The following is a 12,011-nucleotide window of genomic DNA, read 5'->3' on the forward strand; positions in this document are numbered from 1 at the left end:
GATTTTGAACGGGGCAGGCTTCGCTGCTCGGCCATCAACATAATGCATCAATCCTCTCGCACCAATGGCGGTCAGCATTCGTTCCTTGTAGGTGATCCAGTTGCTACCATCTTCGGCTAGCTTCGGGACGCTGAACAACGTTGAATTGGTACTGGGCAGTGCAGATTCCATAGCCGTGTCAGGGCTCATAACCTGTGGTGAGTAATTATATCGCGGGTCTTTGGGGACGTTCTAATGAACAAGTATAATCTCAGTCTCTTTGAAAAAAGGCTGAGATGCGCTCGTGCTACCAGTGGCTGTTCTTATAGTAAGCTATATAGTAATGAAAAATATATCAAATGAATAAGTGAAATATTGGAGGACTCGAGCCGACGTCAACGCCTCACTCGACAATGTCCATTTTGGCTTGGGCTCGGACCACCTGTCACTCTCCCTCCTCAACCATCTCGGATCGGTCGGTCTTCTCCGTCTCTGATCGTTCGGATCGTTCGGACTCCAACAGGACCGATTCGAATTCTGGCCATCCCTTGCAGCGCTTGCTAGGACATGTAAAACCTTCTACGAGCCCGCAATGAATTTGCTGTGGGCTAACGTGAACGGGATAGATCTACTGCTAGGCTGTGTTACGAGGATACATCCGATGTTATATCGTGGTCGTGAAGTGGTTAGTGCGGACTAGTCACGTTCCTCATTTTTTGTCGTTCATTAACTCAGCAAGCATTCAAAGTTTCAAATACCGCGTTTGCGATCTGAAGGCGTCGAACCATTATCGGAGGACGAGAACCGTCAATTTTTGCGTCATGCCGCCCGAGTGCGCTCAATGCATATAAGATCCGACCAACATCTTCGCCTTCTCAAGGTCCTTCCCACTCAGAAATACATGTTCCCGAGATTATTGTCATTGACCTGGGATGTCCCGCATCCGAATAACAGAGATTTCCAACTCTTCCTGTCCCCTACGCTACGCCATTTCCAAGTATCGGCCCTTCATACAGATATGCAATCTATTGGGATCCATTGTCCTGCTTTGGACCACTTATCCATCGAGGCCTCTGGCGAGTGCACAGTAGATGAACAGGGTCTCCTTAGGCTGGCTGAAACTATTTTCTCATGCAAGCAGCTCAAACATCTGGTTTGTCCACCGCTTGATTGGGCAATATGGAACCACCTCTCCCATCTCCCCACCATTCTCAAAGTGGGGATTGGTGACTACAATTGCACCCCGTTCAAGTTGGCTCGGAGCAACATTAATCTCAATTTTGCACCTTTCATCAACCTCGTGGTCCTCGAATTCAGCGTCAAGACAGCTGCATACCCCATTGCAGTCATGAAACACTTAGAATTCCCCGCGCTAAAAGATTTGGAGGTGTCTGTCAGTGTTTTACCTTGGGCAGAGGCTGAGGAGCTCTTTCGGATATTGTCACAGTGCAGGACATGGCACCGGACTCTCGAAGACATCGCTATATTTTCAGATGATGAAAAACTCCAGACGTCCTCAACCAACTCTTTGACGGCGACTAGCCAATTCTTCTGTTTCGCGCAGCTGCGAACACTGGCTCACTTTTGATCATTACACCATCTACCTTGACAACGACCTTCTTTCGACAGCCATGTCAAGTTGGCCGCACATCCGCCTTTTGAAATTATCGAGTGACCCACGTCTTCCTCCATCTACTGTAACATTCCGCGGATTATTCGCAGCGCTCCGTCTACGTCCCCAGTTGGAAGACCTGCAAATATCGATTGACACCGTGAATATTGATATTGATCCTGAAGCCGAGTCATTTCAACACACCTCCCTGAAAATTTTGCATTTTAGTTTCTCTTTCCTCGAGGAAGCGAATGCTGAGGTTATCGCTCGCATCATCTTCTCCATGCTCCCTTGCGTCGACGAAGTTGATGCCTGGGAGAGCGAGGACTGGCGCGAGGTCAACAGCTACCCCAATCTCTTAAATCTTCTGTGGTTCTCAACCGCCGTATCACAGGAGCAGCTCCAGATACCTGAGGTTGGGATCTACTCGTGTTTGGAAATTGTCCAATAAAGAAGTCTCCGTCCTATATGGTTTTCCGAGAGGACACTGGAGTTGGTACTATCCCGTGATGTTCGTTGATTTTTTTTTGTGTCCTATGAATGTGCATTGTTATTGCAAATGCTGTGTTCGCCTTCAAAACACGAGGTGCTTTAGTCTTCCATGGTTTCGCATGCACGCTGGACGTGCTAGGTATTATTCAAGCACGGAGGTCGCGGTCTCCAACCACTTCATGGCAAGTTGACATATTACTCAGTATAATTACAGTGCGATTACGATGCTAGCGGCCTTGAAATTGTAATGCCCTCTCCGATGGTACCGGTGTTTGGTGATGTCCATTTGTTTTCGATCGCCTCTGAGTCTGGAGTCTGGACTCGTGAAGTCATGAGAATCCGGATTTCTTCCTTATACAATACGGGAGTCGTGATGCATGTCCCGTTTTACTACGAGGCCATGTCAATCATTCACATACTCATATATACTAGACCATGTATGTGTTAGTTCTATGATCACTTCAAGTTGTCTTGCATTCGTGTTCAGCTTCACAAAGTGATTGCGTCTTCCCTAGAATCCCATCTGCCCATGCGTGGAAGAATTAACACGCGCATCATCGTGCATGGTTCCCTCTCCTAGGTTGGAGACGAGACCACCGTCGTAGTACCAACACACTTAATGTTCAGGATCAAATTGCAGAGCAGCAGTCACACGCGTACGATAGCACTTGTTATTCCAATTTGCAACTTTGTTATACAACATAACACGTCATTCTGGCAGCGATTCGCTGCGCACATCGTCATCGACTGCATCTACTGGATAGTGCGGGAGTCATCAGGCTGCACGACAAAGACATCCGGGACCGGATTGCCGGCCCTGAATACGGTGCACGATTGAATCTTGTTTCGCTGCCAGACTTCAGGACAGCCTGGCTCGATAGCCCAGAACTCCGACGAGCCTTCGTCCTCGTAAGTAGTGATCCTGACTTGGATCACGCCGTGGGTTGCATTGGTAATGGTGATAGGTGCCATGGTAGTGCCTGCTCATGTGTCTGGAATGACTATGATGAACTTGGTGTAAACATTTGAGCGTACCTTTACAATCGAGCGTTGCAGAAGATTGAGATAAGACTTCGATGAGGAGGTCAAGATATCTGGAAACTGGGTCAGACAGGAGGAAATACCACACCAGACCCCGGACTCACTCAGAGCGATTGAAGGAACGATGGGGAGCTACAGTTGCAACATCGCGTATTTATACGCACGGATGATTGCCTTCTGAGCTCAGATCCAAAAGAACAATTATTGCCTGCAGCAACGAAATAAAATAATGTGAAGTAACCAACTCCATGTGGACCCGACTAGCAGAACTTACGTGCACCAAGTCCAGATGGCCCCTGAATCGTATGCTTCCAATGGAGTTTGCGCTTATCTGGGGGCCCGGGCGTGCTTCGCAAGCACAGTTTAGTTTTGGTAGTCAGAAATGGAGAATGCAACTGATCCCCGCTAGAAAACAGATCATGTGGATTGGCGCGGTCTGAGCTCGGAGAAAAGGTGGCACCGAACCTATAGAACCTTGTTCCTGATAGCAGCATTCACTACGATTACGCTAGCCCTGAGGCTGTGGAGAATACAAGCGCTCGACGTGACAGCTGATCCCTGACAAAGCGGGTGAGTGAATGCGTGCCCCTCAGCACAATATATTCGGCAGCCTGATATTCCATCTTTCATTACAAGATGCTGACGACGGTCATTATCCGGTGAGCGCCTTGATGCGGAGCCAAACGTATGAAAGGAACTTACATACTGACTTATCCCCGTATTACAACGAAGTTTCGGAAGTTTCCTGAATCATCAGGCGGCGTGACACTTCGACTGAAACAATGTTAACGAACCATTGTTCGAATTCACTGGCAAGCAAGGTCTGTCGATGCTGACAGGATGATTTTTGTCCTGAGCAGCGGCCTGATACTTCCATTCCGCAAACGCTTGAGACTGTCATCCCTTGAACTCGCGTCCAATGAAATTCGAGTGTTTGTCGATTGTGATAAAGCGACTATCAGTGGACTCAGTCAGGCGATCGCTCGGATGAATCTCGACGCCTTGCACCATTCTGGTAGGAGCCACAGACGTAAACTGTTAAATTTGAGTTCACCCAGTTCGGTACAACTTGGAAGACTGCCGTGCCGTCAAACGTTCCTCGCGAGCGGAAAACGAGGAATGTATTGTGACTTCTTTTGGAATGGAAACGTTAGACGTCTCTGCGGAGAACTCTATCGGAAGACTCTTGTGCCGGCTGCCGCATCGACAAACGTTTCTCGCAAGCGAATATTCTCCTTTTGCAATAAAAATGACAAGGTGGAGTGCCAACTTTCGTGATAATGGCTAATCACGAGGTGGTGAGTGGTAATTACAGTATGGTTCACCAGCATTGACTTACATGATTCAGGGGTGCGTGTGTTGCTAAGTACAGCAGAATGCTGAGCTGCCCCCACGTACAGATAATCGATCTTACAATCACAGGTTTAACGGCCAACTCATTCACAATCATGTACGGGTTCCCCAGACTCGGCGGGCAGGTTGAAGTTCTCGAATAGTAGCATGCCAGTCAGCTGCATCGGGATCGTAAGCCTGAAAGGACAGTGGTGGTGGTAGTATAATCAACGTACTTCTTACATAAATCAGTCCCCAACTCATCCGGCAATCTCCGGCAGGTGTGCCTGCCAGGTCCTGCCCCAAGCCTACCCCACATGGTGTCGTGTGAAAATCCTCCACTACGCTCATCACAGCGTTCAACTTAGAATCGAGATATCTCAACGACGGCTGAAACAAATCCAACATGATATCGATATCGTGGAGGGTAACATAATCGACTTCTCACCGTTGCGTTCTCGTTTCATGTCACTAGTCCCTTCCGAACGCCAGATCTGATTTTCTGCTCGACGGAGGCTAGCAACTTCGGAATTCGAATGGGAAAGATAACAATGAGCGTGAGGGTATAATGCAACTGGTTATTTGGGAATACGAATGTTGATTGGTCGTCGAACCCGCGATTGTACTAATCGATGATCTGTACGTCCTCAGGGGGAGGGTTCAACATTCTGCTGTACCGAGTAACGCACGCACCCCTGAATCGTGTAAGTTATGTAATTCAATGGTGAACCATCCTGCGATTGCAGCTCATCACCTCGTGGTCAGTCATTTATGACGAAAGTTAGTAGTCCACGCTGTCACTTCCATTGCAAAAGGAGTTACCCCAAACATCCCTTGATTTCGCTTGCCTTTGCGAGTTTATCGATGGCGCCCGGCACAGGAGTCTTCCGATAGAGATACATCGATCTCTCGTCAGCGACGTCTGGCACTTCCATTGCAAAGAAGTTACAATACATTCCTCAATTTCCGCTTGTAGGGAACATTTGTCGGTACGGCACTACAGGAGTCTTGGTGACGAACTGGGCGAACTCAAGTTTAACGGTTTACGTCTACGGCTCTGAACAGTCCAGTGAACAATTCACTGACTTCCGCTGATAGTCACTTATCTTATTGAACAAACATTCCTTGCAAACGAATCGTGGGGATGCTGACGGTCTCACTGTCTCAAGTTTGTGTCACAATTCATATTTTCATTCCGTACATTCACTTATTCACCCGCATTGCCAGGGATCAGCTGTCACGTTGGGCGCTTGGATTCTCCACAACCTGCAGATCAGTGAGAGCCAGCGTAATTAGGGTGATGGTGCCCTCAGGAACAGGCTTCTTTAGGCTTCTCTCCAAATCCAGACTGGACCGCACCAAATCCACTTGATCTGTTTTCTAGCGGGGATCAATTTGGATCAATTCCTTCCTTCATTTCTAACTCCCAAAACTAAACCGTGCTTGTGAAGCACTCCGGGGCCCCCAGATAAGCGCAAACCCCATTGGAAGCATACGATTCAGGGGTCACCTGGACTTGGTGCACGTAAGTTCTGCTAGTCGGGTCCACATGGAGTTGGTTACTTCACATTATTTTATTTCGTTGTTGCAGGCAATAATTGTTCTTTTGGATCTGAGCTCAGAAGACAATCGTCCGTGCATATAAATACCCGATGGTGCAACTGTAGGTCCCCATCGTTCCTTCAATCGCTCTGAGTGAGTCTGGCGTCTGGTGTGGTATTTCCTCCTGTCTGACCCAGTTTCCAGATATCTTGACCTCCTCATCGAAGTTTTATCTCAATCTTCTGCAACAGCTCAATTGCAAAGGTGCGCTCAAATGTTTATACCGAATTCATAATAATCATTCCGGATACGGGAGCAGGTACTACAATGGCACCTATCACCTTTACCAACTCAACCGGCGGCGTGATCTCAATCTCCGTCACTACTTACAACGAGGAGAACGGCTCAATGAATTTCTATCCTATCGACATCGGCAGAGCCGACGTCTGGCAGCGGGAGGGAATTCAATCGTGCACCGTGTTCAGGGAGGGCAATCCGGTCCCGGAAGTCTTTGTCGTGAAGCCTTCCTCGCAGCACAATGTCCAGTAGATGCAGTTGGTGGCGGAGTGCGCAGTGGATTCCGGCTAGTATAACGTGGCGTGTTGTATAACAAAGTTGCAAATTGGAATTACAAGTGGTATCACCGTGCGTTTCGTCCCTGAACATTATATTGGTATTACGACGGTGGTCTCGTCTATCCTAGGAGATGAACGGCACACAACGGTGCGCGTGTTCATTCTTACACGCACGCCGGGTATCATTCAATGAGGAGATGTTAGCGACCTGTGTTCATTGCATGGTGTGATCCATCCCGTCCATCGTGGAGGATAAGGCGTAAGGGATCATATAGTCAAACACATCCAAAGTATGTAAGAATCTTAGTCGAAAATGAGTCTTCGCTGGCAAATCAGATAGAATGAAGAGAGTGGTTCCTTCTGCATTATGGTCGACACTAAAATATATGTGCTATCCATCACAGACGTTTCGCAAGAAGACTACGGTAACGGTGCTCAATGATTCAATACAGGCGCGCAGACGTTCGACGGACTCGGAGATGCATATGTACAAGTGTTGGAAGTTTTATGTTCTAGTGGCACGCTCTGCCAATCCACGTCTCCCGGGCCCTTGTCACACAACTGAAGCAGGACTAGCTAGGCGATTCTATGCATGAACTGTGATTTCTATAACTGAGTGAACACTAAACCGCCATGCTAAGATGCGTATCTACAACCCCCCTGATGTGCATGCATTGTGAGTGATATAAAAAACGGGGCATATGTAACGACATACAGAACAAAAGTGAGAGACCAGAGAACAAATCAGAGTTGAATCAAAGGGAAAAAAAATGCCGCAAGAAAAATGCAATGATAACATGCTCGACATACGTGAAATTCCATCCCATGCGCGTCGTCCCCCTCCCTCAAGTTTCGAGTTTTTCTTTCCATTACCTCTTAAATCTTCCGGATAGTGGCACTCCTTCCGATCATGCTCGAACTCCCGGTCATGCTGGGCAGTTTTGACTTCGGCGCGCTAAATGTGGGCGCTGGAAGCCTGGATGAAGGTATCGCTCCGCCCGTGGGACGGGGCAGCCCCGAAGCCGTGCCCACAGTCGCAAAGCGCGATGGGGGGCGCAGGGTCTTTGATGCAGCAGTGGTATTAGATGCGGTAGGTATCTTCGCTGGCGGTACCTTGCTAAGTGATGAAGCAGTTGGCTTTAATAACCTCGATTTAATCGTCCCGCTAGCTAGCTTTAATGTCTGTGCGGGTGGCGGGGGCATGTACGTCTCAATAGGCGAACGGAGGGGCTCGGTAGCCTTTGTGCGCAGACCGAGGACGCTCGTGAGTTTGCCCTTCACACCAAGTGAAGGGCGCACACCCTCTTCAGGCTTGCAAAACATATTCGCCTTAAAGTCGGCAGGCATAAGCCCGGGAGGGGGGCGGCGCACCCCCGTTAGTACTGGTTTGTGTATCGGGACGGGGGGCGCAGCTGGTGCTGCCTGCTCCTCCATGCTGGTGCTACTTCCAGTAGATGACGAGCCCACACTAGACACGGAAGTTGTCCTGTCATGTGCCTTGGGCCGCTTCACGATGCGGAGGGCATGTACTGGGGCTGCGGGGACTGGTGCAACAAATGCCTGCGAAACTTTCGGTGGTGTCACTGATAGTGTAGGACAAACAGTCGTGTCGATCGGAGATAAAGGCGTGGAAGGCTTTCGCAACTCAGAGACCTCATCCTTAGGTGTTATAATTATAGATGGCTGCGAGGAGGGGGATGACAATTTCATTCCCGGAGAGAGACTGCTCCGTCTTGTGGAGGATCTCATATTTGCGGGGGGAGCTGATACAGTAACGTGAAAAGAGGGAAAATTTTCTGACAGATAGGAACGTACTATTCGCAGCAACGATGGGAGGCGATGGCTGTGTCGCCATCTGGATAGGCACAGATCGTGGTACTACAAACGAAGTGAGGCTTGAAATACGTCTAACAAGACAACACGGCTCACCTGGAGAGGCAGCAACTGCCATAGGTTTTGCCGCTGCATCCTTCTCCTTGATTCGTTTCGCGAGGGCCTCCATCATCTCTTCTTCGGCTTGCATGTCGAAATCATCGGCGTCAATCGTATAAGTATCACCGCCAAAGAATGAGATCCTGTCATTCATAAGATCGAAAGACGATTCAGGGCATTGGAGTTGGAGGTTGAACGAAGAGTGGAGATCCACAGAGCATCGACGCGGATCAAATGCTGGCGAAGATGTTGTGTGTGCTCGAGCGCGCGGGCGAGGACGTGCAGCTGGGGCAGCTAATGTGTCTCGCAAAGGAGATGACTGGATCTGATATTTAGAAGGAGGTGACAATGAGACAGTAGATTCAGGGAGCATCGACTCAGAGAGGTGGGTATGCGTGAGGAGAGCGCTCGAGAGTGACGGTGATAGCTGTGACGTAGATGAACCTAAGCTCTCTATGCCCGACACAACGATAATAGGAGTAGCGGATTGAGGAATGCCCTCCTTTGATGGCACATTTTGATCTGTGAAGTTGATCGCATTGATTACAGAAGCTAGCGGTGAGCCAGCTGGCGCCAAGGTAGCGTAACCAGAGCGGACTGCTGTGACCGGTGTGGAGTAACGTTCCACGCCAGAATCTGGAGCTTCGAGGGAAGCTAGGGGGGCTTTTACTACTTTGCGCGGAACAGGTGTTGCATCCAAAGAGATATCCGCAAGAGGGGTGCGCTGAGCATGAGGAGTAGGAGTGTGTTCGGATGATGGTGTTTGCGTGGGAATGTAGCGACTGTGCGTGTGTCTCGGGGGACTGTTCATCGGCGTGGCCAGTGAGTCCTGTTCATCTAGGTCCATGTTTTCATCAACAAGTGACACGTTATCTACGTCATCTTCAGGTTCTTCTTCGATGGTGAGCCCGTTAAGAAGATCGGCAGTTTCATCCATGATAGTCACGTCACCAACATCAACGAGACGCGTTCTAAGGACTACCGGGGAATAGTGCTTGTTCTGCGTCTTGTAAGTCCGGTTGAAGAACGCTGTCATCGTGAGCTTGTCGGATTCATAGTAGGATTCGTGGCTTGGCTCAGCGTTTTCCTTGTCGGATCCTGAGAGCGAGTCTGGGGTTGTGACTTCACTCCTTGGAGTTGCATTAAGGGGGTCAAAAAGGTTGAGCACGCTGTATCTTGGATGGCTCATACTGGAAGAAGTCGACACCAGAAAGAAACAGCAGGGTCAAGAGGCTGAGCTACCCACTTAAAGGACTTCCACTCAAACCAATCCCGTGACTTGTGACAAACGCGTAACATCCAACGCGATCACGTGTCATTATCTTGTCCACCACTGTGACTCATGTAGACTCCACTGAGGTCCACTGCCAGGGCCTTCCAGTGTCCGCGTCCACAAACAATATTCATAATGTCGGACACACCCCTGCGCCTCATTAATGCTGGGTCCTTGTGATGGCTCAGACTAGGCCTTCAATGTCAAGACTGCAAGGACGGAAGCGGTCGAAAGAAGCTGTATTCGACGAGATCGAACACGACTCCTTTGGAGCCCGCATGGATCACCCTCTCGGAAGAGTTCCCGGATATGCCAGAGAGCGGCAATTTCCACATTATTGTGCGACGTCCAGCTAATGAGTGTAATTGCTTGTTGATTGTAGCGACCTAACGGCGGGCTTCCAGACCGCCCCACCTCGCGACTGGCGCCCTCTCGTTTGATGTTCCTGACGAAAATGCGGGACGCTTGGAATTAAGCCTTTTCAAACAGGGCTCCTCCGGCATTGGGGTGGCCAAAAAAATTCGCTACTGAACTCCCCCGCGTTCTATTTAACCGGCCCCCCCCTGCGTCGATCCCTATCACCTTGTATCGCCCCGTTTTCGGCCAGTTCCAGGATGACTGTGATGACTACATACACACAAGAGAAGCTTGTTGAACTTGTCGCACTCTATATCAAAATTCAACAAAAATGAAGGCGAGCGGGCAGAAGTAGTCCGATGCCTTTCTAAAAATATGGCCTCAACTTCAATGCCTCAGAGATCATCGGTGCTACCGACTATACAACTGATGGAGACTTGCGTTGCGGAGAACTGGGCTACGCAATCTTAGAAGTCAAGGGGGAGATCGGTATGAAAGGCGCCAAACCGCTCTTTCAAGGAGCGATTTACTACGCTACTTTTGTAAGAAATGCATTCAAGGACTTATCCGGCTCCCATCTTCCATGTTTCATTATCTATGTTGCTGATAGGTTTCTAAAAACATACTGAGACATCGAGGTCTGACATCTACGGGACAGGCGCACACGTCGGCTTTGCAGGCGTCGTCTTGAGTCGTCTTGACCGATCGTCCTAATCTGTAAGTACTACCTCCCGTTTTGCCGCTATTATACCACTCGACCGATGTGGGTATGCGGATTACGGCCGCATATTTTGGCGCAGCGAAGAAGGCGATTTCTGCGCTAACTGACTTTTATCGTCAATATAAACATTCCGATACCAAGTATTTATCGAGTTTGATGGTGGCAACCGACGTTCTCTCACCAAATTCAATACACATTTTTCAGTCAATGGCAGCCTTCGTCCGTTTAAATACCCACAACCCATCCTCGAAAGTAAGCCACTCTTGCGCGGGAAGGACTGTGATGAAGACATGCATAAAGTTTTCTCGCAGGCACTCGAAGCACTGTGCACTTGAAGTGCCAGGACATGGGATCCGCGCCGAGTTTGAGAGGAATTCATAGCCTTCCTGGAGGATGGTATAGGATAGTCATGGGTTATATCGGCGATACTCATCAAGACATCGACATCACGCCCGCGAAAGCATCTCTCCGAAAAATGTTAAGTTATGTGATCTTCTTACATTCTACCTCGATACTCATAGAGAGAAGAACACAAGACCGAAAGAAAAGCAGGGGATATTGTCGACACGCAACGTTGCTGGTATGGTTTGCGCTTTTTTGGGGAACAATTCTTTGAAATTTGTGCACGCAGGCAGACCAAGGGCAGACACACCAGATGACTAGTGTACGGCATAGAAAGAATGTGGTCCCTTCTGTGGCGCTATAGTAGGCCCGGACTCCTGAGTTCTTTGACAGCCGCACAATCTTGACTAATCCCCAGCTGCGTTGTGGCGTTTGATCACTCTGCGACGGTGTTTACTGGTACCAAAGTTGACCGATGTTCACCGTGGTAACTTGCTAAGGCCCGTTGTCATCTGGACATGCCACCCCGATTGTGTCCTCGTTCTCGACCTTGGTTATAGGTGTATAAGGCGCCAAAAATCTTCCTATTACATCATTCCACGATCACATCCGCGATGCAATCATTGCCTATTGACGTGCTGTATCAAATCTTCTGCTTCTTACTTCTGGAAGATGTATCATCGGTGCGACGGGTATGTCGCTCATCACCTACTAAGCTCACTGAGACGTCCACGGCAGGTGTGCAAGCTTTTCCACAGCATATAGGAAGATAAGACGATCTGGAAACCCTTATACACGACGAGCTGGTTACCC

The 12,011-nt window shown here is 49.1% G+C and overlaps 3 protein-coding genes across 3 annotated transcripts; 2 read left to right on the forward strand and 1 right to left on the reverse strand.

Annotated features, from left to right (window-relative positions):
- Positions 1 to 435: 435 nt before the first annotated feature.
- EDB91DRAFT_214807 (uncharacterized protein) lies at positions 436 to 1,811 on the forward strand. The gene is made up of 2 exons (XM_041326478.1): positions 436 to 664; positions 728 to 1,811. The coding sequence occupies exons 1-2, from the start codon at positions 572 to 574 to the stop codon at positions 1,565 to 1,567; spliced, it is 933 nt and encodes a 310-aa protein (XP_041169572.1). The 5' UTR covers positions 436 to 571; the 3' UTR covers positions 1,568 to 1,811.
- EDB91DRAFT_1174964 (uncharacterized protein) lies at positions 1,560 to 2,137 on the forward strand. Its single transcript, XM_041320346.1, has one exon. The coding sequence runs from the start codon at positions 1,611 to 1,613 to the stop codon at positions 2,040 to 2,042; it is 432 nt and encodes a 143-aa protein (XP_041169573.1). The 5' UTR covers positions 1,560 to 1,610; the 3' UTR covers positions 2,043 to 2,137.
- Positions 2,138 to 7,075: 4,938 nt separating this feature from the next.
- Positions 7,076 to 9,824, reverse strand: EDB91DRAFT_1174989 (uncharacterized protein). The gene is made up of 3 exons (XM_041320347.1): positions 8,503 to 9,824; positions 8,389 to 8,451; positions 7,076 to 8,336 (listed from the first exon to the last, which is right to left on the reverse strand). Exons 1-3 carry the CDS (start codon positions 9,692 to 9,694, stop codon positions 7,450 to 7,452), a joined length of 2,142 nt encoding a protein of 713 aa, XP_041169574.1. The 5' UTR covers positions 9,695 to 9,824; the 3' UTR covers positions 7,076 to 7,449.
- Between the last annotated feature and the right edge of the window lie 2,187 nt (positions 9,825 to 12,011).

This window comes from Suillus paluster (assembly GCF_016628075.1).
Source record: "Suillus paluster strain FC165 chromosome Unknown EDB91scaffold_175, whole genome shotgun sequence".
In the NCBI taxonomy this organism is placed as follows: domain Eukaryota; kingdom Fungi; phylum Basidiomycota; class Agaricomycetes; order Boletales; family Suillaceae; genus Suillus; species Suillus paluster.